The following is a 25,474-nucleotide window of genomic DNA, read 5'->3' as shown; positions in this document are numbered from 1 at the left end:
TTTTACCAACTCTCGCAAAACTCAGAGAAGAGTAAAAGTTGATCTTTGAGTCTTCTTCTTGCTGCTACTCGACTTGGTTCAGTGGTGTTTGAGTTTTGTCGGGAGGTGAACTTATTTTTTTATTACGGGAGTCATCTCGAAGTATGGAATATCAGAAAAACGGAGCTACGGCAGCAGCAACAGCGACGTCCGAACCGGGTTCCAAACTGCTTATATTATTATTATTACATTTAACATACGGCGACGAGGGAGCGTTATATAATCAAGGATTCTACACCAAAAAATAAATGCAACATCCGCATGCTGCATGCATGCATACATACATTTATGCATACTCGATCGGGTTTTTTAGCATGGAATTCTTGTCCAAGTGGTGTTTGTAACGTAATAGTTAGTCAGTTGTGGAAGAGCTGCTAAAAGGATTGGATATCCTCCCACATTTTGAGTGGATGGATAGCATTGTAAAAGATAAACAAGAAGCAAGCTTTGTAGTAATATATTCATCAATATATGTACAGTGCCAAACCACTGCTTGACTTACTTGGCTTGATTATGCACAAAAACCAAGCAGTACTAATGTAATAACGTATCTGCAGAAGTTGTATGTGTCAGTTACTTTTACAGACTTGTCTTTAGTGCAGCTATTACGTATCCCAGTTCCAGATTTCTTCATGTGTCAGCTGGATTGTAAGATCAGTTGTAATTGCAGAGAGCTTGACTTAAGATCTCTTTATGGCTAGTGAAAATAATCCTATGCATATAACGTGGAAGACTTTAAAAGTGTTTGTGAAACTTCTGGGGACAATTATTTTAGGAGAATAATGCGTAAAATGCATTATGCATTTCAGAGTCTGAAATTCAGACAGAGCAGCAGCAGGAGACTCCGAGTTTTGGCTTGGTACAAGTAACGCAACACCAAGGATGACAAAACACTATTAAAAAAGTTATGAAATAAAAAACATAAAATTGAGTTGTGACAAAAATGCTATTTAAAATGCAAATTAACATCTAGCTCAATTTACACTAGCATATGAAACATGTATTAAAATCTCTTAATCTTTGTTACCGTCGTCATAAATGTGTTTATTCTTCTGCTCACGTGAATCTGAATCAACAATACATAATGTTTCTTTTAACATCATGCAGTGTATGTATAATTGACTTGAATTGAGTGCAACCTATGCTGCATAGATAATAATAATAATAAACTTTCCGTGCTGTTTCTACTGTAAAATTTAAATTATTAACTAACATCAAAAATATTAGTGATTTTAAAATTCAAGTGCAACAATACTTGTAGTGGGGAGAAGAATACATTTCAGGATTGATACTATCCTTCTGATGTGCAGAAAGACCTAGACAGAGGCAAATATGGTATGAATTATGAATCAATGTGAGTTGTATATCAAGATCTTGTCGACTTTTGGTGAAAGCAAGGCTCAGCCACTCAACTTTCTATCCTCTTATTTTGCTACCTCTCTCGGTCGTCGTCTTTGCACTGATATGGGAACCCTTGTTGTAAAACGCGATAACAATAACAATCAGGAGGCTGCGAGAACAAGAGGAGACGACGACGGGAAGAAATGGTTCATGGTTTGACATTTTGGAATTATTACCCACCTTGTGAAAGCACAAACTTTCCCCTTGCTTTCCTTCCCTTGTGAATGTGAATCATCAATTTTTTCACCACCACCACCACCACCCGCATCATTATCAACAGACGGGAACGTCCATCGACCTGATTCCAGAGATTCATTCATGACTATGAACGACGACTGACTACCATTTTCATAGTTCATAATCTACAAGAAAATCTGGTATTTAAGGATAAGTCGAAGGAGAAGAGCATCCGCATTTATTCCAATCACGCTTCTTCAGCTCATAACGCTATTAAAGGTCCAATCGGGTAGAAAACTAGAAAAGATTTTTTTATTCTCTAGAGAATATACTATTATCAGGGCTAAATCGGTAAACATTACCATTTATGAGGTTACGAAAGAGAAAGAGAATTCATAAATAGATAGATATTTTGACAATATTGCAAATTCTCGGGTTTATTTATTACTTTTAATAAAACGGGGTGACATTGGGATTTTAGAGTTTCATAAGAGGGCGAAACGTGCTTGTTTCGATTTATTCATAGACTTATTACAGACTCAAGAATCTTAAATTGTTGTTTGCAGTGAGAAAGGATGAAGGGCTGCTCAAAGTGCTCGAGCCCCACAGCATAGGAAATGCCGAGTATTGGAAGTGGGGAGCAGGGCGGCGTGGGGGGAGTGGTTCGGATCATCGGGGCGAAAGAGGAACCTCCCATCTCGGCCATCCTCCTCATCCGCGTCTTTCTCCCCGTCGTCCTCGTCGCGTGTAAGTCAAATTTTCCAAGCTTTCTAAATACTTGATCCCTACTTATTCAGTCTTGGATACTCTACTTTAAATGGACTCCATTAACAAAGTAGTCATGAAAGCATGTAGACATAGGTATTACTAAATAATAGGTATCTACTACTCTACTCTTCCTGCGTAGTTTTGTAGGAGCAGTTTTATTACAAGTTTATTAGCTCTGTGAAAAGTCTCGAGATTCACAATGGTTTTGTTGTTCTACTGAACTCATTTCCGTTCCAGTTGAGATGAGAGAGAGGGGTTTTTGCTGGAAGGGTGAAACCACTTTGGTGAAATGCGTTACGGAATTAAATACGTTACGTAACAGACCATAATTGAATGACCAAGTGAGTCCGAATTAAATGAGGGCAGCTGCTGCTACTACTTTCTCCCTCGCTCTCTCCGAACTATTTGGAAGAAGGCTTTGGGAGAAAGCCCCAATTATTTCAACTCATTATGACCACACGAGCAGGAAGAACAAAGCATGCAAACAAACTTTTGAACTTTATGTACTGTCTTAAGACTACAATTTGTCAGACTTGTCTAATTAAAATAAGACCACTTTGTCTTAATGGATTAATTAATCAGGAAGATTCGAAAGTGGCACAAAGTGATCCTTTCTAATTAAAAGCTCTATTATGCGCAGTTACTTACAGTTAATTGAGTCGAAATTTGTTTATGCAATTAAAGTGGTTGAAGGTCACTAGGGATTATGATACATATTTAAAACTGATGTGTTCAATGTAGGTTCCATTGTTCGTCCATGCGCTTCATCTTTCCTTTACCTTCTCTTGTATTTGTGTCTTCCGTTTGTTGGGATAAAGTTGAGAGGTGGGTTTTGATTAAATAGGTTAAGTTTAGTATGTGTAATTTATGCAATTTTGTATGTGCTATAATTAGGATACTTAAGAATTCTTTTGGTACTTACAACCCTCGCAATTTTGAGCCAATTTGTCTTCCAAATTGTTTTGCTCTCACTTCCTCCGTATGGATATTTCCTGGATGAAATACAAATTTTCCAATATGGATGTGAGTCCCATAATTCTTATATTATGATAATTAATGTGTACCCCTCCTGACTGATTTTCTCCGCTCAGGTAAAAATATCACGATGGGCACACTCTTTCAGCAATTTTCCCTCATTCCCTTATCCGCCCTGAATGCCCTGGACATCATGCGATGGGTACTTCCGGACCTTGTCCTATTTGCAGCTACAACCTGTGTGTACTACTACACCCACAATAAGACGTACACCAAACCCAAACGATTGTTCAAATCAGTGTACAAAAAGTTTGGCAGCTATGTCACCTTGACCTTATTTTTGGTCACGGCAGCGCTCGAACCATCCATAATAAACTCGGCGTACTATCTAATTTTTCTCTTTGGGTGTACTGCCTGGTCACTCAACATCTTCTCAAAGCGGATTCTCATCTTCCTCTTTGCAATTGGAAGCTTCAACGCTTTCCTCCAAATACTGGCCACGTATGTTTATCAGATCAGTCTCGGGAGGCTCTTTATAGATTTCAATTTTAACATGAGGTACATATGCAACGTATGACACGTGGTCTGTCCAAAATACTACTGATTGATACCTTCTGTGACGTGTTCTAGGTTGCTGGGGCTGGTGGATTTTGTAGAGTACGATTGCACCAAGGATGACCGCGTTCTCGTCATAAATGACAATCTAAAATTAAGCACATGGCTGAGCCCTGTCGCTATCCTGCTCCTCTTTCACCTCACAGTGTATCAGATTTACTTTCTCCTGAGAAAGGATCCGCCCGAGGTAATGAATACAAATTATCCAGTACAAGCTTTCCAATGAATTAACCAATCTTTGTCACTACTTCTTGTCAACTAAATTTCATAAAATACTTCGTAATAACAGTTCTAAACAAATTTTAATTCATTAACAACGTAACTTAATTCCTTTGCAAGCAACAAAGACGTGCATCAATCTTTGCTGCAGCCCTGGGTGGTGGGGGTAGTAAGCGGAGTACGATTAGGAGAAAGTACACCTTTAAGAAGAAATCAAGTGTATTAACTTTTGAAAATTTTAATCGCATAATACGAAATTCGTAGATTTCTTTACATTTTTTTACCATCATTTGTTTTTACTTTTGCAATTTTACTTATTTTTGCATTTCAACATTTCAATACATGACTTATTATTTTATTTTTATTATCAGGGTCATTATAAACGTAGACGCGCCGGTAGTGAACGTGTACCTGTATGACTTTTTATTTAATTTTTAATTTAGCATGTTTTGTGACGTACTTATTTACATATTTGCACAATTTTTGCACGGCGTTTTTATAATGTTTTGTTTCATAAAAATTATACAAACTTACTCGACTTGATTTGCTATATGTAGAAAATTTGCTTTTGCTTTTTAATTGTAGCTTATTTAAATGTTCTACTAGTAGTAGTTAGTTAGTCAATAAATTTGCTTGCTGTTTGTTTCATGTCATGTTGATTTGCATGAATTTGCATTTTGAAGCTTTAATGCATAAATCTCACATTGTCAAAATTGTTATTTTCAGCTTATGGTGTCTGGAGAGAATAATTATGGCTCCATTATTGAGCAACAGCAGCAGCATCAACCACCACCTCAGAGTAGCTCAAGGCGTAAGAAATTTAGCACAACAATTTATGCAACCTCCAACAATCCGTAAGGACGTTTGACTTGACGTGCACGTTAATGAATTACAGCTCCGTCAACAATTACTACCGCGTCCACAAAACATCTCCAGGTAATTTAAGAAAAAATTTTATTGCTCGACACAGTTAAGTTATAATTCATAAAAACGTGTTTAAATTGTCACTACATACTAAGTTGCTCAACAATCTTGACTAAATCTAATAACAATTTTTTTGCCTTTTCAACCATTGACCTTATCTCCCTCGACCTGAACACGGTTACATTTCTGTTTGGATTTCGGGATCGTAATCCTGACGTCGCAATTATCTGAGATTTTTTGTATCACATTTTTTCCTACTTCAACAATAGAATCAAGTATTTCAAATGAGACCATGACATGAATTTCTACGGGTTCACTTTTTTTGTTTTCAATTTTGTCTTCCTTTTTAACAATAGTACCCATTGTCATGTTCTCTTGAGATGTGGCGTCGGGAATCTTGCGTCGAATGTTTGCATACACCTCGTAACGGTTTATGTGGCCGAGGTGTCTGGTTGTTGCAATAGGAAATGTCGAATTAAAAAGGGCGCCGAGTTTCTGTTTAACCAATTTTTTTTCTGGATCCGGATGTGGAAATTGATTAACATATTCTTCATGTACAACTGATTTTCGAATCCATTTCTCTCGGTCGTCAACGTGCTCGTATTTCTGAAGAAGCCAGTCTGATATTTGATTATTTACTGTTGTGGGGGCCAAATGTCCTTTCCCGACTCTGTTGTAAACTTTCTGTTCACTTATTTCCATCATGACCGACCGTTCACTCACTGGTTCAGAAATATTCTCTTCTTCCGTCACTGGAATGGAATTATTTAAATTAATTGGTGCCGGGATGAAAATAGACATCAGAATAATAATTAGATAAGGCTTTACATGTTGAATATTTGATGGCAAATTCAAGGAACATTTTTCGCCGCAGTAATTGGGACATTGGTTTCCCCTTCAGACGGCGAGTTTCTTCAGGCATTAAATTAGCCAGTTCCGGTATAGTCGATAAATGTTTCAACAATTGATCCGCATGAGGGAGAATGAGCTTCAAACATTCACTGGGCATGATGACCCCGAATGCGTCAAACAAGTCCTTCAGGGCATACCTCATCCAACATGCTTCTTGGAACGACGACGTATAAATATAGAGATGAAAGGGTCTTATTGTCCAGTGTAGTAAAAACAAGTCACTAAATCAAACAAACACGATTGATATTTATTATATTAAACAATTATTTGCTATATTTTTTAAACTATGAGTATGTACCGAAGACTACACCCGTTGCACAGTTCCCGCGACTCAGGGGACGATTCTTTTGTCGAATTCGTTTGGACAGCTGATGCTGCTTTGTACATGTCTTGTGAACTGAATGCAATTGACCTATCATCAGTGAGGATTTTATTGGGGTCGGTCCACTCCATGCCATATTGACAATAATCTGCATTAAATAATCAAAATTTTACATATTATCCAAGGCACAAATTTAGTGGAGCTGACCTTTTGAAACTGCTGAATCCGTTAGTCCAAACCATATTCCTCCTTCTATTTTTTCAAATCGGAAAGCACTGCCTGCAGGGGGTGGGGTCCCTTCAAAATTCATTTTTTAATGATTGATTATTTTTTTGTACAAAACGTGTCAGATTTATTGCAAGATTATTATTTTTAGTGTGCGCGGGTGTAAACATTTCTCATTTAATTAATTTCTATTTTCCAGCTCTTCACCACCGCCCTTTTGAAGACATTAAATCTCTTTATAAAATCCAGCTACATTGGAACCAATATCATAATGATGGCATGGTCAATCACCTATCATTCATGGTTGACCTTCATTCTCCTCATTGCGGCCTGTTTGCTCTGGATGTTCCCAAATCAGAGACGGGCGATGTTACTTTCATCCCCGATATTGGTCATTTATGCGGAAATCTTGCTGCTTATCCAATATGTGTACTGCTTGCAATACGACTTTCCTAAATTCATTGATGGAATTAATCTAACCGAAATAGGGTTGGCGAAGGATCCCAACTGCTTTAAGGCCATTATGGTCAAGGTGTGATACAAATTTCAATAGTATTGCCAATACAATGACGAGTATGAAACATTTTAACTTTTAAATAACTCAAGGAAAATTGCAATGGCTTCTTGTTTGTTAGAGTTGTTATGCCGTAATGTTCTGGATCACTCTTCGTCAATATGTTACCGAAAAGACTACGACTTCTAGTCTCATTGAGAATGCGGCACAAGAATCCTTCCGCGTTGTGGTATCAAATCAACCAGGTGTAACTTTATGTTTTTACTAGAAATTATGGTCTGTGTACATTATGTTATTGGAGTAGAAATTTTTATGCTGTTTCCATTGTCCAGCAGAGCTTATAGTCAAAGGGAAGGAACACTGGTTGAAGAGCATTTTGATAAAGCTATGGATTTGGGTGGTTGCCATTATGCTGTTCATTATAGGACTTGGAGGGGGAGATAAAGTGGTTTTGTACAGAATCGTGTACATGGCTCTGTTTCTTGTGTTCATTATCACATTCCAGGTATGAAATCTAGAGTATTTAAATTTCAGTCAGGTTGATATCTGGTTTAAAGATATGTGATTATAACAGTTAACCATTTTGGATTGTTGTAGCTGTCCTACAATTGCTGGCGCAGAATGTTGTATTCGTTCTGGCTCACCGTCATCATTTATTCAATGCTCGTTTTGGTACTTATCTACACTTATCAATTTGAGGATATTCCACAGTATCTGAATAAAACTGGGATACCTGAACAACTGTAAGTTTAACCAGTCCTTAGTCTAGCGAATACATGCTTATTGTTTATAGTTGACTAAAGTAAACGATACGAAATTATTTATTCAGACAAAAAGATATTGGACTTGAAAAATTTGATACTGGGGACTTATTCGTTCGACTTCTCACACCAACATTTTTCCTAATCATCACTGTAATTCAGGTAAAGTCACGCTAAAAGGAATCCGAACAGAATTAGAAACGAGTATGATTTGTTGTGTGCATTTTTCAGCTTCACTATTTTCACAAAGATTTCCTCAAAATATCAGAAATTATTGGGCATGCAGCAGAAGAAGCTCCGCCCGAAGAAATCATCGTGGAAGACAACAAGAACTTTACTAAATCTATTAAGCTCTATGCAAAAATCATGTACAAAAAAGCTGTTCTGGTTTACAAAGTGGGATCTGAAATATGTTGGAAGTTGTTGGAAATCCACATTGGCAAAATTGTCATCACCTCCGTTTTCATTCTGAGTGTCTTTGATGTAAGTATTCATTTCGTACTTGTTTAGTTTTCATGTTTATTAATCGTATTTACTTTAATATTTGACAACATTCGCATTTCAGAAAAGTTTGCTACACTTTCCGCTCTGCATTTTTGCAGTGATTGCAACGGTTTCGTTGCAGACAATGTTAATTCACCTTTGCTCCATTTACATTTGTATCTTGTTCCTGCTAAAGATGATTTACCAGATAGACTACATTGAACACTCTGCATACAATAATGATGGGTGCAACGCTACACAGCAAAATGACGCTGAATGGTTGGGATTCTTTAAGATTGATGGGGAAAGATTTAACTCACTCATATCCATCCTTAGCGGATATATTGGTAAGCACTTATCGAGAGTCTGCATACGTTTCTCATCACATACATTAACTAACTTTACGAATTCATTTTTAGGCTTGATTGCAATTTTAACGCTCCAAGGAGTTATAAAGATTCGTCGTCAATTTCGACGCAGAGCTGCTGGCACTGATAACATTGTGTTCCCAAACATTACACGTCCAGATGCAGACAAAGGATTGATTCCAATGGTCCAGTTCCTTGTAAACTATATTTTTCATAAATTTGGTGTCGAGGTATGTTCAAAATCTGTACAAATTATACACGATAACATACAATAAATGGCACAATATAACATTATCCCTGTTGCAGACCACACTAGTAACATTGGTTCTAGTAATTGGAACACGCCTCGACTTTTTTTCTGTTTTATACTCTGCTTGGCTCGTCCCAATGTTTTGGATGAGCCGAAAGCAACTCCAATTTAAAATTTGGATGCCATTCATAACTTTTTTGACAATACTGCTTCCCCTGCAATATCTCTCTAGTGTCGGAATTCCGCCGTTTTTGTGTGTTGGTAAGAACAATTATAATTGATATCCATCGGCAGAAAAATGAGAATTATATCACTGAAAATCTTTAGATTACCCGTGGACTCCGCTGGATCCCGAACTTAAGGGGTGGTTGTTCTTACCAGACTTTGTAGCACCTCCGGACATTTCAAGACTTGTCCGTAAGTCAGCCCCGTACAAAAGTTAGTCATTCTATGACCAGTAGTATTATATTTTCCATACTGTTTTTCAGCGGATTTTATACTCCTCCTAATATGCACTTGCCAGCATAAAGTGTTCCGAGCTGAAGAAGCTTTGGAGGGCGAGGCTGGATCAAATGATGAAATTTTATCAAACACGGTAGAAGGAAATCTTAATCCAACCCCGGATTTCCTTTCCACAAGTCACACCGTCCGTGAAGAGTATGTTGCAAACAAACGATAGTTTCGCCAATTGAACTTTGTATATTTTACTTAAATTATTTAATATACATATTTTTAGACAAAAAACGCTCAACAGTATCAAAAAGTCGGTCTTGCTCTCCTTCTACTGGCTCACTCTGGGCATTATATTTCTCACGGGGACTAATCGAGTGAACTTATTTGCTCTTGGATATCTCGTGGGAAGTTTCATCTTTCTCTGGGAAGGGAATGAGTTTTATCTTCGAGAGAAAGTTGACATTATCAAGCGATGGAATATTCTTCTGTCTTATAATGTTTTCGTCATCTGCATCAAGTGTTTATTACAACTCGTGGGTTGCGTATTCTTGCCTGCGTTGCAGTACAACTTTTGTTGGCTCATTCAACTGTTTGGAATTGCTTGTCTTAACAAATTCAAGAGTGAAAGTTCCTACGAAATCAACAGAGGTTTGTTTTGATATGCAATTAATCTGTACCGAAACAATTGTGTACCATTTCTGAAAAATATATATGCATGTAGGTCTCTTGGACGGGTCAAGCAATCAACAGTGTGATGTACCGCATGATGAAGCAGGAATGGTGTGGGACGGCATCACGTTCGCCTTTCTCATTCTTCAGCGAAGAATATTCTTCAGCTACTACTTTTTCCACATTCGTGCGGGTAACTACATTTATAAATTGCACTACAATTAATTCAATGATGAGAAACTGGGAAAAAACTAGTTTGACATACTCAATTTATTAAATTCATTAATAATATGCATTGAAATACAATTAGTCAGTATCATATACAATTTATAATTCATCAGGTATACAAATCAAACTTACGGAATACGGTAAAAAAGTGGAATGTAAAAATTGAAACGGAATACAACTGCCCTAATCTTTAATAATTTTTCCATCCTCCCCGATCTCAACAATTTCATTCACATGAACTCCATCCCACTTAACATTTACAATTTTCTCACCCTCAAAATCAATTATCCCCTCACCCTTGCATCTAACACCCCCAATCTCTTTAAAATGCGGAGTGATATGATGCGCGACACTACAATTATCATCAAAACATAGTAAAGGTTTGTTAAAATTTCCAGCAATGTTGTATGCTTTTTCCCTAACAGTTCGATCCAGTTTGTAGAAAGGTTCCTCAATCTTTTTCTTAGTGAGGCAAATACCTAACAACGAAAAAATTACTAAGTATGCATTTGACCCACCCCAAAAAAGTGACCATCTGCGATATCTCAGTCATTTTTCAATCGATTTTGATGAAATTTTGCACCGATTATTGTTACATAATATAGAAACGGGATCTGATCCGACTAAGGGATTACGTGATCTTGACCGGAATTATGGGCAAAAATGTAGCCTTAGAAACACATTTGTAATTATTGCTAGTTACTAGCAAACTTTATCAAAAGTTTGATACCCACGAATTGTAGGGCAGTTTATCCCGAAAATTTTAAGTATAAATATATCAAAATCCGTTAAGAATTGGCTTAGTTATTCCAATTTGAAGTTCAGAAATTCCTGCTCGTGCTACGAATCATTGCCATTGACAACGACGCAAGACTAATAAATTGAAAACAAATTACATTCAAAACTGTAAACAGCATAACTAATTGTTTCTGTAACATGCTTGGTAAACTGCGTGAAATTGTTGTTGGTTTTGCACCTCCAGATCAGGTCTTTTGGTGTTTAGTAATCTAGGCCGGACATTTTGACCAAAATGATATAAATCGGTTAAGAAATAACGGATTTATTCAATTTTAAACACCCAGAATTTAATAAAATTATTCCGGATCAAACTACTGAAAAGGGGTAGTGCAATGCAGTCATCCAATGGACAATCTAATTCCCCAATTAAAAGTTATAAATAAACAAGGTCCCTAAAAAGGGGAAATCTTAGTGAGGGAGTGCAATCACAACTAATAAATAAAATTAGATTGGAGAATTTTTGCATCACCGCTCTCGGTACCATTTTTATTACTGGAAGCATTAATCGTTTAAATAGAACACTTGCTCCCTCAAAAGGTTCGATGATTTTGCATAGAGTAGCCAAATTAATATATGAAGTTGAAATTTGTATATTTTTTTAAACAAATACGTAGCTCAGAATTATTTAGCCATTATATCTTACATATCTACCTCAGTTAATTTAACCCACTTCTCGTTCACTACACAGTAAAAATGTATTCCTTCCTCAATTTATTCAATAAAACTAAGAATTCATGCGTATGCAAAGAAAAATTTATACTGCATCCAGTAAAAATGGTACCGAGAGCGGTGATGCAAAAATTCTCCAATCTAATTTTATTTATTAGTTGTGATTGCACTCCCTCACTAAGATTTCCCCTTTTTAGGGACCTTGTTTATGGTTGAGGATGATGTACTTCAGCAAATGGGGTGGCAATGCAAACTTCTGATTTTTGAAAATCAATCCTACTGCCTATACCATGGTCAAAATACATATAAAATCATTTGTCTGGCTAAAAAATCAACAGTAGGAAAATTAGAAATTACCTGAATCCATGCTTCTAAGAGTTTAGCACTTCTCACATTTTCATCCTTTTCGAGAGAAGAGAATACCCACTGCTTCACGAGAAATGCTCTGAATCCCTTGTTGATTTTGTAGTCGTAAATTGGCGACAAATCTATCATTCGTTTCGCAAAATGTCGTTGGTCAATTCCAACAGTGCTCCCAACCGTTGTCCCAATGTACCAGTAAAGATGTAGGATTTTGGATTGATTGGCTTTTAGCCACGCCTTAAGCTCTCTTGCTGCCAATTGTTTCCCATTTTTGTACAGGAACGGCTCTGGAATGAGGAGGACTAGATAGACTGAGGATATATTTTTGTTCTTCTGTTGCGCAAAAGTCAACTTCCTGTGCTTGTCATAGTTGTCGAATAATTTCTTCCTTTCTGGGGTTTGAACAATTTCCTCTTCGCTTCCCCACATTTGAAGCGGCGTCACTCGTTCAACATTAAACGGGTTAACCTGACCAAGAACTGAGTTCGATCTAGGAAAAATAATAGTAAAAATATTTATTAATTAACTACGAGTAAATTATTTGCGTTGTAGATGAATAAAGCATTTAACTCACAAGTCATCCATTACATGAACTCTGGCCGTATGTGCGTCCAGAAAAGATTTTGTTATAAAAATCTTGCCACAAATGATGCATTTAAACTTTTCCGTTTCTAGATTTTTTTTCCTTTCTTCTTTTTGCTTAAGACTTCTAAAAATTAAACATTAATCATGATTAGAAACTAAATAGTCGCACAATGATTACAAATGTTTTGCACTTCAAACTTACGCTTTCGAAATTGACCTCGATGTGGACGGGGTGGGGTCAGAAATTGATGGTGACTCTTCTGCGCCCGGTTCCTCCTTTACCAGTCTTGGTTTCTTCTTTTTACCAGAGTCGCTCTTATTCGTCCTTTTACTCATTTTTAAATAATGTCAAACTGTTTGTTAAACGTCAGAAAATATTTATTTACCGGAACTAGTTTAAACTTGTGAGCGAGAGAAACGACCTTCTAGCTTGAGAGTTGGTGAGGGTATGGAGTTTATACTATGAACTCCAACAAGCAAGCAAAAGGAGAATACAACGCTGAATTCTTATCTTGGAAGCGTCCTTTCTAGATGCAACGCGTTGTTTATTTTTAAGCGTTGGCTGATATCATGAAAACACAAATAACCTATCAGTTTGAATAATACAATTGTGTTGCTTTTTTTCACAGAAACTGAAGTTCAAGCTAAATTAGCCTCCAGGTATTCAACAGGAAAGCAATTCAGTATTTTTGGTTTGTTGCAATAAATTGATATTCAAAACTCATTATTTACACAGAGGGGCCGAACTAATCGAGGAACTCATGCAAAACCAAATCCGCCAACAGGAAGAAGTCGAAAAACAAGTATTGGAAAAGATCAAGATGAAAATGGACCGAATTAAAGCAACACATGACAAGCAAAATAATAAGGATAACCATTTCGACGGTATATTTTCCGGCTTTGCATTTTTTACCATCATGTGCACATAATGTGTACTACCATAATATTCTTGTTTGTACTGCTGCTTTCTGGATTTGTAAGTATTGTATTTGCTAACGGTGAATTGTCTTGTATTTCATGGGTGAGTCTGCTCTTACTCTATAAAACTAAATATTTATGCAATCATGTGCATATAAAATATTATGCAATCTGAAAAGGATCCCTTTAGTAGTGCGTCAAGCATGTGATATTGTGAAATTGTTCTTGTCTTTCGTTACACGAATGTCATGTCCAATTTGTCCTTTTTGAAAACAAAATATAGATTTTTAAATAGTTTTTGAGAAATTGTTGGTTGATGTGTTAGTGAATGTTGTGCATGTTCGATACCTTATCGCAGCGTAAAGACTCCTCGGTAATGATGATGAGCCTTGAAGAAGAAGAGGAGAAAGTGCTGCTCGCTCCGCTGGCAACCCTTTCACTCATCACACCCACCCCCTCGTCCGCCGGATGTGTCACCCTCTCCGTCGGCGGCTTCTTCGAGGAGGAGGACGAAGGCGACGTCAAGATATTCGACGATACCGAGTTTTATGACAAAGGTGAAAAACACCTTCATGAACAACTTCCCCTTGATGATGAGGAGGATGAGGAAGAGGTCTTTTATCAAAAGAGGAGACTGGGCAGCAAAAAACGAAAAAGTTTTTACACTCATCACACATGTAAATTGTTTTAGAGAGGAAATTTCCAATTTTTAACTTTTTGATTAGATTAGAGATTTAGAAATAAAACATATATTGCTTTTTAATTTGTTTGATGCGGGTAAATAATTTTTGAAACCTGCGTGTTATAATAATAACGATTAATCTGCTTCCTTGGCTTATAATCTTATTTGCAAGTTTATGTTACAAACAAACCTCGTTATGTTTAGTTTTTGGTTTTGATTGATATATTTTGAAAGATAGCAATGAACGTGTGTTTGTGTTATTTGTCGCATACACAGCAATCCGCTCAGGAGATTATTACATGTTCAACAATGAGGACGATAACATTGGCATGATTGATGACGAGGAGGACAAGGAGGACGACGAAGAAGTTGCAAACAAAAGACATTCTTCTGGAGTTACTATTAGCGAGGTTAGCTCAGATAATGATGGAACTATAAATCAGCACGGGAAAAATTGCTTAATAAATCAATACTCGTTCCTTGAATTTCTTTTAGTTGATGAGCACTGCATTGAAAACCGGGGATGTTGCTGCTGCTGCTACAAGGAAACGTTCCTTCCTTCGAAAAGCGTCTCGTGCATCGGTGGGGGAAGAAGATGAAATTGCAGAGGAAGAAGACGACGGAGGAGAAGCACAAGGAAAAAAGCCCACAGTTTGGAAACGCCTTTATGGTTATATGCGATTCAGTTGGGCTCTGGTCGAAAGTCTCATGGTGAGCATGACAAGTTGGTTGGATAAGTTTTCCAAAGATTATCGACATGTGTCAAAGTGTTTGACAAAAGAGAGGAGTGCTATAAAAGTAAGTATAATTATAAATACAGTATTTTATGTGATGGGTCGCTCACTAGTAATTTCGTGGTTATTGTATAGGAGCAGGACAGCATGTCGTCGTCATCATCCTCGGAGAATATTGATGAAAGCAGGGACGATTTGCAAACCGTTATCGACTTGAGAGAGGAAGTCGAAGAGGAGGAAGAGGAAAAATCGAATGCTTTTATAAAACTTGTTGTGTCCTTGTGGTATGTGATCATCTCGCATTCCGACCTAGTCTGCTACTTTGTCGTTTTTCTGAACCAAATCAAGTCTGCAAGTATCTTGTCACTTCCTTTGCCATTGATGGTCCTACTTTGGGGATCACTCTCCGTTCCAAGACCTACAAAGACGTTCTGGGTCACCATTATTGCTTACACAGAAGCCATGGTGGTCCTAAAATACCTTTTCCAATTTGACTTTTTTCCTTGGAATGGAAAAGCGATTCAAGTAAAGAAAGATCCGTTTTGGCCTCCCAAAATCCTTGGAATTGAGAAACAAGAGAAATATGCGGTTTACGACGTGGTCTTACTCATGGTTGTATTTTTCCACCGATTTATGCTCAAGTCGCTTGGACTTTGGTAAGCAATTCTCATCTTATTAAAGCTACCATCAAATTAAATGCAATTCATAAGGTTTTTTCTATGCAGGAAAAATAACTCTTCTACTCAACAGCTCAAATTTCAACAGTTAGAACAGCAGCAGCAACAATTGATGGCTTTACAACAAGAACATCAAGCACGATTACAACAGCAACAAACAAATTCCACGTCAGCGTCGTCTTCATCGGACGAAAAATTAGTGGATAGAGTTCTCTGGGAAGAAATTAATTATTTTAGTTATGTTAAACTATGGTATGTTGACTTGTAAAATTGTGCACCTTTATCCGTCATGCACAATACGATATTATTTAAGCATCATTATTGACTACAATTCCATTGTTTCACAGTGTCACAAAGTACGTCTCATCAATCCAAATATTTTTCTCGCAAATCCTCAATCTTGAGTACAAAGTGAAAGTAGATGTGTATTCCTACATGTTTATGTGTGACTTTTTCAACTTTCTCGTGGTCATTTTTGGATTTGCGTCATTTGGAGTAAGTTTTTGGTCTTGTGCAAATAATCTCTAGATTTGCTGAATGACATCTATTGGGTATAATTATTGCGGAATTATTATGCACAGTCTCAAGATGGTGATGTGAGCCGTTACTTAGAAGAGAACAAAGTTCCGGTATGACAATAACCTAATTTATGGAATAATAATCCCGATATTTGACTAACTGATTACAGGTACCCTTTCTGGTCATGGTTATTTTGCAATTCGCTCTCATAGTCATTGACAGAGCATTGTACTTGAGGAAAGATATCATGGGAAAATTCTTCTTTCAAATCGCTCTTGCTACATTCGTACACATAGCAATGTTTTTTATACTTCCATCAGTTACAGAAAGGTAAGCACATTGAATAGAGAAGCTTACCATGTAATTTCTCCATAATACCAGCAGATTTACAACTTTAAATGAAATACACAATTTTTACATGTAGAGATTTCAATGCAAATCTTCCTCCACAAATGTGGTACTTTGTGAAGTGCATATATTTGTTGCTCTCAGCATATCAAATTCGTTCTGGGTAAGCGATAAACGATGGTAATGTTTGAAATAACCTTGCTATAGTGGGGTTAATGTTTGTTTTACAGATATCCCACCAGAATTTTGGGGAATTTCTTGTGTAAAAAGTATAATTACTTGAACATGTTCCTTTTCAAGGGTAATTTATACATAGTAAAACAATTAAAAAATATTTAATCCGTAATGTTTGAGATGTTAAGTAATTATACTTTTTACACGACCAACCTACGTTTACAGGGTGAGTACACTTTTCATGGTTCGTATTTCTCACCTAACGTTATGACGCGTTTGCTAATTTTAGTCTCTAAAATTTTCCATACAGTTTTATGGCAGTTCCATTCTTATTTGAATTAAGAGCATTGATGGACTGGATTTGGACCGGCAAGATATTTTTTTACATTTAATATTAATAGTCAACATTACGCTCATCATTAAGATATCCGCATTTATCGTTCGGATAAGAAGTAAGGAATTTACTGTTCAATTTATATTTCAGAGACAAGCATGACGCTCTCGGATTGGTTAAAGCTTGAAGATATTTTCGCCCATATATTTCAACTTAAGGTAATTTGATAAGTACCCACGTAATTATTGAGGGTTTTCACGACCTTCGTAACTGTGGATTCGTAAAATAAAATTCGTAAATTTACGTCATTTACGACGGGTTGACGTGAAAGACCCTTCGTAAAAAATATTTTGTAAAAATTATTTCACATTTTTCCTTGCCTAATATCATCGGTAACTATGGTGTTCGAAACATCATGATTTTTTATGCTTACTAAATTTTTTTACGAACGAAAAAGATGTCTCAACCTAGCGTATATTTACGAAGCTTCGTAAGCATGGAATTTTCATAGATGTCGTAAATTTACGCTATTTACGACAGTTACGACAGTTACGAAGTTGACGTGAAAACCCTCATTATTTCACAATTTACGAGATTCACATTTGTTACGTCTTATTTGCATAGTGTCAAAGACGCGTTGAGCAAGAGTATCCTCAAGGAAGAGGCCAATCGAAACCACGGTGGTCAAAATACACTATTGGTGGTGGTTCACTATTTCTCATAATTGCCATCATTTGGTTCCCACTCGTCCTCTTTGCGTTGGGTAACACGGTCGGAATTGCAAACAAACCATTGGACATATCACTTGAAATAACTCTGGGAAGCTACCAACCAATTTACACAATGTCGGCTCAGAAAAATTCTCTTCAGCAATTTTCCAACGCGAATTGGGAAAACTTGGAGTACTTTTACCGGAAGGATAAATCAGGACTCAACTTTTTATCCAATTACGAGTGGGAGGACGTTTGGGTTGCCAGACTCAACGGAAATAGCTCTGGGGTGTGGGGGATATCACCTCCCAGCAAGGAAAAGTTGATAGAGGAGCTCAGTTCAAAAGGTGGGCGACATAAACTAGTCCCATTAAATTCAGATGTATGTACATGCTCACTGCAATAATTGTCTAAAATTTTCGCAGATAACTCTGTCGGTGTTCGTTTAACATGGGCGGTTTCGAGGGACTCGTCCAACCCAAATGTTCAAGGGATTGCTCGCGGAAAGGGGGACGAAATTAAGTTGACTCCTGAAAACAGAGAAAATATTATTCAAATGATCAATGGGACTGGAAATTCTACGCAGCCCATCAAAATTATGTCAGCTTTTCCCAAGGTTTTGCGGGTTTCGAACTTGGGAAAAGCAGAAGTAGCGTATGCCCTCAACCAAGGTGATTCTGATTACTTGCCTATACTTATGTACATATTTCGTATGGACGTTTACTTAATGTCTCATTTTTTATCCGTAGCCTTGATTGACGACCGTCATTGGCGATTCAATAAAATGACGCAACCGGTTGATTCCACCATCACGAATGTTCCGGCCTCCAATGCTGTTCTTCGAAATTTGACGCTCAAGTTGGAGAGGAGTGTGAACGGGGAGGAGTGGTGGGTGGTGGAGGAGGATTGCAATGAGCAGGAAAAATCTCACGGTCTCCCTCTCTCAGACCGATGTGCACATCTGAACCTTTACACTTTTAATGAGAAGGCTTTCCCACCCACGCTATCGTTCATTTCTGGAGGAGGGTAATCAAAAATCGATAAAATATTTAATTAGTTATTCAATTCTGACAGTCTTTCTCTTTATATCACAGCATTATCGGCCTCTACACAACGCTCGTACTGGTTGCGAGTAAATTTGTTCGAGGTAAGTAAAATTTTACAAATTAATGTAATCTAACGAGGAACGAATAGTTCACTAATTTTTGGCTAAACAGGTTTCTTTTCCGGAATCTCGTTTCTCATCATGTTTGACGATATGCCAAATGTAGACAGAATTTTCCAGGTAAAGGATATTCCTAATATATAAAGTCTTTTGTAAGCCTATTTGTAAAGTAGTATTTTTTTTATTTGACTTGTAGTTGTGCTTGGACATTTATTTGGTTCGTGAAAGTGGTGAATTAGCTTTGGAAGAAGGTTTGTTTAATTTTAAATTTGAGACATTATTGATTAAACAACAAATATGTAGTACTAATTAATTTTTATTGAACCTGCAGATCTATTTGCAAAACTCATCTTTTTGTATAGAAGTCCCGAAACGTTGATTAAATGGACTCGTCCAAAAACTGAAATCAAAAATGAATAATATAGACTTTTTTAAAACCCCCCTTCTTTTTATATGTTTACGTGTTGTTTGTACGTTGTAAAAATAAACATTGTCACGTGAGTTATCAAATAAATAATTGTTCCTCGGAACATGAATTATTATAATTTGTATAAAATTTCACGTATAGGCTTAATTTTCTATAAAACCTGCGTATTTTTACATTCACAAAAGAATAAATTAGTATTGCATCCGCATTCATCATACTTATTTACACTATTTATTCACTCCACAGCAGAACTCATGAGGTTGAGTTGAATCCCGTGATGAAATGATATGATTCATTCATGAAAAGCCACTGCGAACCTCATGAACACATGAACTGCAACTCGTCTTTGTTCATGACAAATATATTATGCATTTGAAGGAGGAATATTTATTTTGGAACATAATTTTCAAGTTGAAAGTAAAAAAATCAACCATAAAAATATTATGCATTTTGAAGAGTTTGGACTATGACATACTGTAAATTTGAATTTGTTTTTTTTCTGGTTAAAAGAATTATAGAGATGAAAATAAATTTATGAGCTTGCTTTATGGATTTTATTTCTTAATATTTATTACTAGTAAGTAGTGAAAAACAGTCTCAATTATTCATTTAGAGATTTAAAGCGTTCGGTTGAGAAATGAAGGATTTTCCAACAATTGAATTTATACAAAGTTATATTAACTTTCTACTCGTCTAGTTTCTGACGTCTGGTCCATTTATGAGCCCATTGCATCTCAGTGTATGTAACATTTTTTCTTCTGGAGAGATAAATTTATGGCATTTTACGCACTGGACGCTTGGATAGCTGTGGCATTTTATTGGGTCCCGCATTCCAGGAATTTTCGTAGTGGCGTTGCTGTTACCGTTGGATCGGCATGAGGCTGACACCGTGATTTTGCCCATTTCTGAAAAATAAAGAACAATTAATGTTACACAATTATTATTTCAAGTTTTTCTTCTAAATAAATTTCAAGTTTACCAACGTACCTGCAAATTTCCGATTTGTTTGTTTTATTTTCTTGAGGTGACGATAGCTTTAAAATTCCTTGTCGGTATTTTAATCGAACAGAAGTCGCGGAGATACTGTGATTTTTTAAGACCGGCGTTTCCAATTTATAGAAATGTGATCATGAATGGCATTTCATACTTTTCATAGTTTACACATTTTACAACTTGTACCATAACGTGTTCATGAAACGCTTATGAAAAATACGTTAGACTGCACAAAAGTTTGCCAACATGCTGCATATGTAATGCATACGCTGATGGTTGGACTAGACGATGAATCATTTATTAGTTAACACCATAATGAGATTCTCAATGCTCTGTGGGTTCATGAGACTATTTAATGCATGTTTCTTATTGCTTGACTTGTTTAATCCGGCAACAAAAAACCCTAGTAGCAGTCTAACAGTAATACAAATGCTGCTATTACACATACACGTCACTATTACTAACCACGTTTTCGGACGTTATTTTTTTGTAACCTTTCGTATTATTTGAATAAATTTAAGATATGATCATAGAAATGTGTAATCTACATTTATCTGAAATTGTACATGCCCTTCATTCCATTGTCCTTTGAGAGTATCAAAATAGTGTACACACGGTCAACACGGTGCAGCATGCTTACATTGGTTCTTCTTCTTGGTCGTCCTCGCAATAATCACATTTTAACAATGGCATACAAAGAATTGTCAAGAAATTCTAGGAAAATTCGAAACATTTGTTTGTACATAGTTAACTGATTTGATTATTGACATTCATTCAATTGTCGTCGTACATATGCAACGTACATTTAATGCACTTTACGAAACATTTAAAATATTCAAACGTGTTATGACAATCCGTACGCATACTGCATTCATGCATGACATTATTTTAAATTAGCTAGCCAGAAGTATGTATTATGGTTGTCTTTCAGTCTACTATCAACGCTTCTTTGTCCAATTTTTTGTATTCGTTTGAAGCTACTTGGAAAAGGTCGTCATTTATTTACGTATGGATGAGCATCCATACTTACATATGTACATACATACAGCGTAACATTTTGACAGGTTGCATAGTCAATACTTTTCTAGTTCGATAAATATACAAAAATGTGATACATTGTTGATATAGATTTATTGATACCCAATAAAGTCCGGTCACAAGACTTGTTACATATTCATAAATATATGATAAATTCATAAAGTTTAGATACATGACGCATAAATTCAAAAGCTTTTTCTAGTTTTCACTCCATCATCAGGAAAGTCCTCGTAATATTTGACAAACGTATATTTTGTGACGTACATTATCCAGATTTTTTCGTTCGAATTAATTATCAATACATATTTTCTAAATCGTATGGACGACTTTGCAAATGCAAGTGACCAGACTGGATACCAAAAAATATATACGTTTGTCGTTTGTCGCACTAAATATGTGATTCAACGACATCCACAGGTTTCACCAGGGTCCAACCAATTGCCACAATTTGTGCACTGTGATTTTGGATGCGTCATAAGTTTTCCCACTTTTCTCATGATTTCTGTTAAATAATCAATAAATTATACTTACAACTTGAATACGTGGACTGTAATGGCAAGAAGGTGTAATGTATTTAAGCAACTTACTTGTAATAGTCTCAATGTTCATGATTTCGATTTTTTCTTATACACTTATCTCTTGATGTATGTATACTCATAAGAAGGACACCATTTGAGGTATATTTGTTTGTAGAACAAATGGCGATTATGTAATTTTGTGCGTTTGGGTAGGAGTTACGATTCTGATGTGAGGCAGTACCTACACAAGTAATTTGGTTAGTCACACAGAGTTGATCTATTTAATTGCTAGGCATATATATCTCAACTTGTCTAAGGCAATGTTGTACTGGATCATTGGTGCATGTTACCAAGCATTATATACTAATCATCTAATAATCACCACCATCTACAAAAGCCATAATAAATAGAGTGGTTATCAAAGTCGACGGTGGATGTTTACTAGTCAAGTTCATGCAAGATGATGAGTCAGATGCTACATATTTACATGAGCCGAACTTCCTATAGGAAAGGATTTATAGCTGATGGTATGGCTAAAAAATGTGAAAGTGAATCTATAACGTTCTGTGAGGTCAATTATTATGTCCGCCCGGACAATGGACAATACTCGGAAACCGGACTCAATTCACACGATTAGCAGGCTTATCAGTGAAATGTTTCAAGTGATGATATGCCATAAATGGAAATGTATGTGGAATACAATAACCAGCCATAGTAATAAATATGTCGTGCATTTGAACCAGTTATATAATGACCTCCACAGATGATGCATGGACTTCAATATAGCATACTCAAAAGATGACACAGACATTTTTAATGAATTTTACTTTCATCAAAAGTGTCTTTACAAACAAAAACCAGCAAATTTTAAAAAATTTTCGGGCAGTTATTACACTCTGCATATTTATGAGATGTTACCGTTAACTCATCTATGTATGTAGTTACATGTTCGGTATTCCGTTTCTAGAACAAAAGCAATAATTTGTATGAAAACAATGGTGTTCTGGATATTATTCAGGCAACAAAATACGGAAAAGAAACTAGGTTAATCTAATCCGATTACTTTTATATGCTATTCATTACCAACTGGATATTAATTAATTGATTATCATTAAGCACTAATTGTCTCAGAAGCAAAGTAGGAATTTGTATTTTAGGGGAATATATATCGAATCAAATTAAAGATGTTAAAAATATTGCCAGTTTTGATATTCACTTTTTTAACAAAAAAATCTTGTGGAGACCACAGTTTCTTTCATGACGGGGCAAGCGATTTTTTAGATAACGCAGAAGACGACAAGACTGTAATCGACAGGTTCGAATCTACTTCTCGTCAAAAATCAGGCAGGGAAAATCATGAGGCGGTAATAATTGTCAAACTATTATTCAATGTCGGGAAAAATGTATTTTACAGTATTTATTTTTGCTAAATGTACAACTAGGATCTCGAGGTTATTTTGTCATCACTGCCCATGATAGCGCCTGATATCATCATTCGCCAGTTTGTCGATCCAAAAATGACGGTTGATAAAATGATGGAAGAAATGATTTCTCACGAAAAACACATCGAGCCAGATGGCGATTCTCATGATAATTCTGAAATTTTGATGGACCAACCTTCCATGTCGGAAAATGAAATTGAGGGCATGGACCGCGAGCAAACAAGCGAGCCCAAACCTATGAGCATAGATTTGAAAGCATTTACTGGAAATCAACCATGTCGAATGAAGTGAGAAGTTTTAAAAGTTAAAACAATCTTGCTTCTGTTTATTCGGATTAATAATTTAATTTAGATTTAACGGGACATCGGGACAATTTTCTCTGAATTTTACTCAAGATTGTTTGGTGTTGGTTACAACTCCTGAGAAAAAGTCTACTGTAATTCTCAATTGTTCCCCAATATCGCTGGGTAACTGTTCGATTAGCAGAGACACTCTCACAGTTAATCTTAAAGGTATGACCTATATTGCAAGGGTTGGGTTCGGTTCCCCCACATAAGTCAAATTCCCAGATCAACCGAATAAAAAATAAATAAATCCCATTTTTATAGGTGACTTGCGTTTTGGAAGAAATTCTTATGTTTACTGCGGCGCAAATGCACAAGTGAGAGCAACTTCTTTGCGACGAAGGTATGCAAACTGCATAGTAAATATTAACGGATATGTATAAGCATCTTACTAATCATTCATAATTCCGTACAGAATTTCCATAAAGATTAGAAAATCAGATGAGACATCAGCCAACAATCAAATTGCAACATGCACTTTTCACACGAGAACGCGCAGGGAACTCAATTTCGGCGAAGGGGATGTAGCAGGACTTCAGGCGTCGAGTTATTGTGGTCGGCTGGGTAGAGTATCAAAGGTATATTTGGGTTGCACCGTAAAGACGAGTTTTTGAAGACCATATACTTAAAACTTAGATTGTTGGTGGTCGTCGAGTCTCGAATGGACTATTTCCTTGGGTTTCACAGCTTGATATTACGAGAACTGATGGCACACAAACTGCGTGAGTGAGCTAGATACTAATATCCATATGATAAACAACGATTAAATATAACGATGATATCTTTAAATATCATTAAAGTTGTACGGGTACCCTTGTCTCGCCTCATTTTGTCCTCACAGCAGCCCGTAATAAAAAAGTTTCAAAAATAAAACCATTTATGCAGTATTCGCTTAATAATTAATTAAATGGAATTTAGACTGCCTTAAAAACGCCGAGTCCATCAGTGTTTTTCTCGGGGGAACTGACAGACACGAGTTTACGGGAAGTGAGATTGTCGTCCAAGCTGAAAAGTATATCTTACACAGGTATATCTTTTTCTAGTATATCTTTTCTTAGTATATATTTTTTATTTATAAAAAATTTTATAAATTGTTTATAAAATGAACTCCAGAAAATGGAGTCCCAAAACACTCACAGCAGACATCGCCTTAGTGAAGCTCACCGAAGCAGTTAGATACACGGAGGACGTATCTCCAATTTGTTTACCGAAGGGAAAACTGCGTCACGAGAAATTAGACGGTCGTAAAGGTGTGGCTGTCGGATGGGGACGAGTGGAATCCTCGAAAAAAGCTCCTCGACAACTCTACCGCGTTCGGCTACCGTTCCTCGATGACGCCTCGTGCCAAAGATACTATAAACGATTTTTTGTCCCAAAACTTATGCTGTGCACGGACTCGAATTTAGACGCCGCTATTTGTTACGGTGATAGCGGAGGTGCTCTGATGTATAAAAGGCAGGAAAAAGTGTATCAGGTAATAACGATAATTCTAGTATTACTGCAACAAATCCGTATTACCGATAATTTTGTTTAATTAGTATTGTTAATTATTCCAGGTTGGAGTTGCTTCTTTCAGTTTGAGCAAGATTTGTGGGAAAAGTCCCGACGTTTTTACAGTAGTCACGCAATATGTTCCGTGGATTGAAAGTCGAATACACCAGGCGAATATTGACGAATAAAATAACTACAGTCCAATGATTTTAGAAGTGCATAGCATTTTTGTCTAAGCGACT

At 36.4% G+C, this 25,474-nt stretch overlaps 4 protein-coding genes and 1 long non-coding RNA gene across 11 annotated transcripts; 2 read left to right on the top strand and 3 right to left on the bottom strand.

Annotated features, from left to right (window-relative positions):
* Positions 1-79: 79 nt before the first annotated feature.
* LOC110847957 (piezo-type mechanosensitive ion channel component) lies at positions 80-19,524 on the top strand. 6 transcript variants are annotated; one of them, XM_035849185.1, is made up of 42 exons: positions 93-1,374; positions 2,184-2,364; positions 3,127-3,210; positions 3,280-3,408; positions 3,477-3,918; positions 3,991-4,162; positions 4,566-4,607; positions 4,921-5,005; positions 5,090-5,130; positions 6,777-7,109; positions 7,213-7,336; positions 7,424-7,596; positions 7,689-7,834; positions 7,921-8,014; positions 8,084-8,335; positions 8,418-8,682; positions 8,755-8,933; positions 9,010-9,214; positions 9,281-9,370; positions 9,442-9,610; positions 9,690-10,054; positions 10,128-10,268; positions 13,348-13,378; positions 13,455-13,603; positions 14,595-14,728; positions 14,814-15,116; positions 15,188-15,708; positions 15,778-15,981; positions 16,077-16,224; positions 16,311-16,358; positions 16,418-16,578; positions 16,673-16,759; positions 16,827-16,897; positions 17,080-17,139; positions 17,255-17,322; positions 17,729-18,161; positions 18,240-18,485; positions 18,564-18,840; positions 18,909-18,961; positions 19,032-19,099; positions 19,176-19,230; positions 19,311-19,524. In XM_035849185.1, exons 2-42 carry the CDS (start codon positions 2,235-2,237, stop codon positions 19,397-19,399), a joined length of 6,867 nt encoding a protein of 2,288 aa, XP_035705078.1. In that variant the 5' UTR covers positions 93-1,374; positions 2,184-2,234; the 3' UTR covers positions 19,400-19,524. The 6 variants fall into 6 exon arrangements, 5 of the variants coding, with proteins under 5 accessions (XP_035705078.1, XP_035705079.1, XP_035705076.1 ...); XM_035849186.1 differs by having other exon boundaries at positions 93-1,817; positions 7,427-7,596; XM_035849183.1 differs by having other exon boundaries at positions 93-1,817.
* On the bottom strand, positions 5,132-6,766 carry LOC118434829. The gene is made up of 4 exons (XM_035849189.1): positions 6,560-6,766; positions 6,329-6,500; positions 5,947-6,251; positions 5,132-5,870 (listed from the first exon to the last, which is right to left on the bottom strand). Exons 1-4 carry the CDS (start codon positions 6,660-6,662, stop codon positions 5,260-5,262), a joined length of 1,191 nt encoding a protein of 396 aa, XP_035705082.1. The 5' UTR covers positions 6,663-6,766; the 3' UTR covers positions 5,132-5,259.
* LOC118434830 lies at positions 10,469-13,327 on the bottom strand. 2 transcript variants are annotated; one of them, XM_035849191.1, is made up of 5 exons: positions 12,921-13,327; positions 12,708-12,842; positions 12,128-12,623; positions 11,998-12,053; positions 11,111-11,455 (listed from the first exon to the last, which is right to left on the bottom strand). In XM_035849191.1, exons 1-5 carry the CDS (start codon positions 13,052-13,054, stop codon positions 11,440-11,442), a joined length of 837 nt encoding a protein of 278 aa, XP_035705084.1. In that variant the 5' UTR covers positions 13,055-13,327; the 3' UTR covers positions 11,111-11,439. The 2 variants fall into 2 exon arrangements, with proteins under 2 accessions (XP_035705083.1, XP_035705084.1); XM_035849190.1 differs by lacking the exons at positions 11,111-11,455; positions 11,998-12,053 and adding an exon at positions 10,469-10,782 and having other exon boundaries at positions 12,921-13,325.
* Positions 19,525-21,506: 1,982 nt separating the features above from the next.
* LOC110847959 lies at positions 21,507-22,540 on the bottom strand. Its single transcript, XR_002547719.2, has 2 exons — positions 22,025-22,540; positions 21,507-21,939 (listed from the first exon to the last, which is right to left on the bottom strand). It is a non-coding gene; the product is annotated as an uncharacterized LOC110847959 (long non-coding RNA).
* Positions 22,541-23,067: 527 nt separating this feature from the next.
* Positions 23,068-25,452, top strand: LOC110847958 (venom serine protease Bi-VSP). The gene is made up of 10 exons (XM_022095016.2): positions 23,068-23,319; positions 23,398-23,684; positions 23,749-23,909; positions 24,006-24,084; positions 24,157-24,319; positions 24,378-24,463; positions 24,542-24,588; positions 24,660-24,768; positions 24,855-25,215; positions 25,298-25,452. Exons 1-10 carry the CDS (start codon positions 23,140-23,142, stop codon positions 25,418-25,420), a joined length of 1,596 nt encoding a protein of 531 aa, XP_021950708.2. The 5' UTR covers positions 23,068-23,139; the 3' UTR covers positions 25,421-25,452.
* The last annotated feature ends 22 nt before the right edge of the window (positions 25,453-25,474 follow it).

This window comes from Folsomia candida, unplaced genomic scaffold, assembly GCF_002217175.1.
Source record: "Folsomia candida strain VU population unplaced genomic scaffold, ASM221717v1 Fcan01_Sc003, whole genome shotgun sequence".
In the NCBI taxonomy this organism is placed as follows: domain Eukaryota; kingdom Metazoa; phylum Arthropoda; class Collembola; order Entomobryomorpha; family Isotomidae; genus Folsomia; species Folsomia candida.
This window is presented reverse-complemented; position numbering and strand designations above follow the sequence as displayed.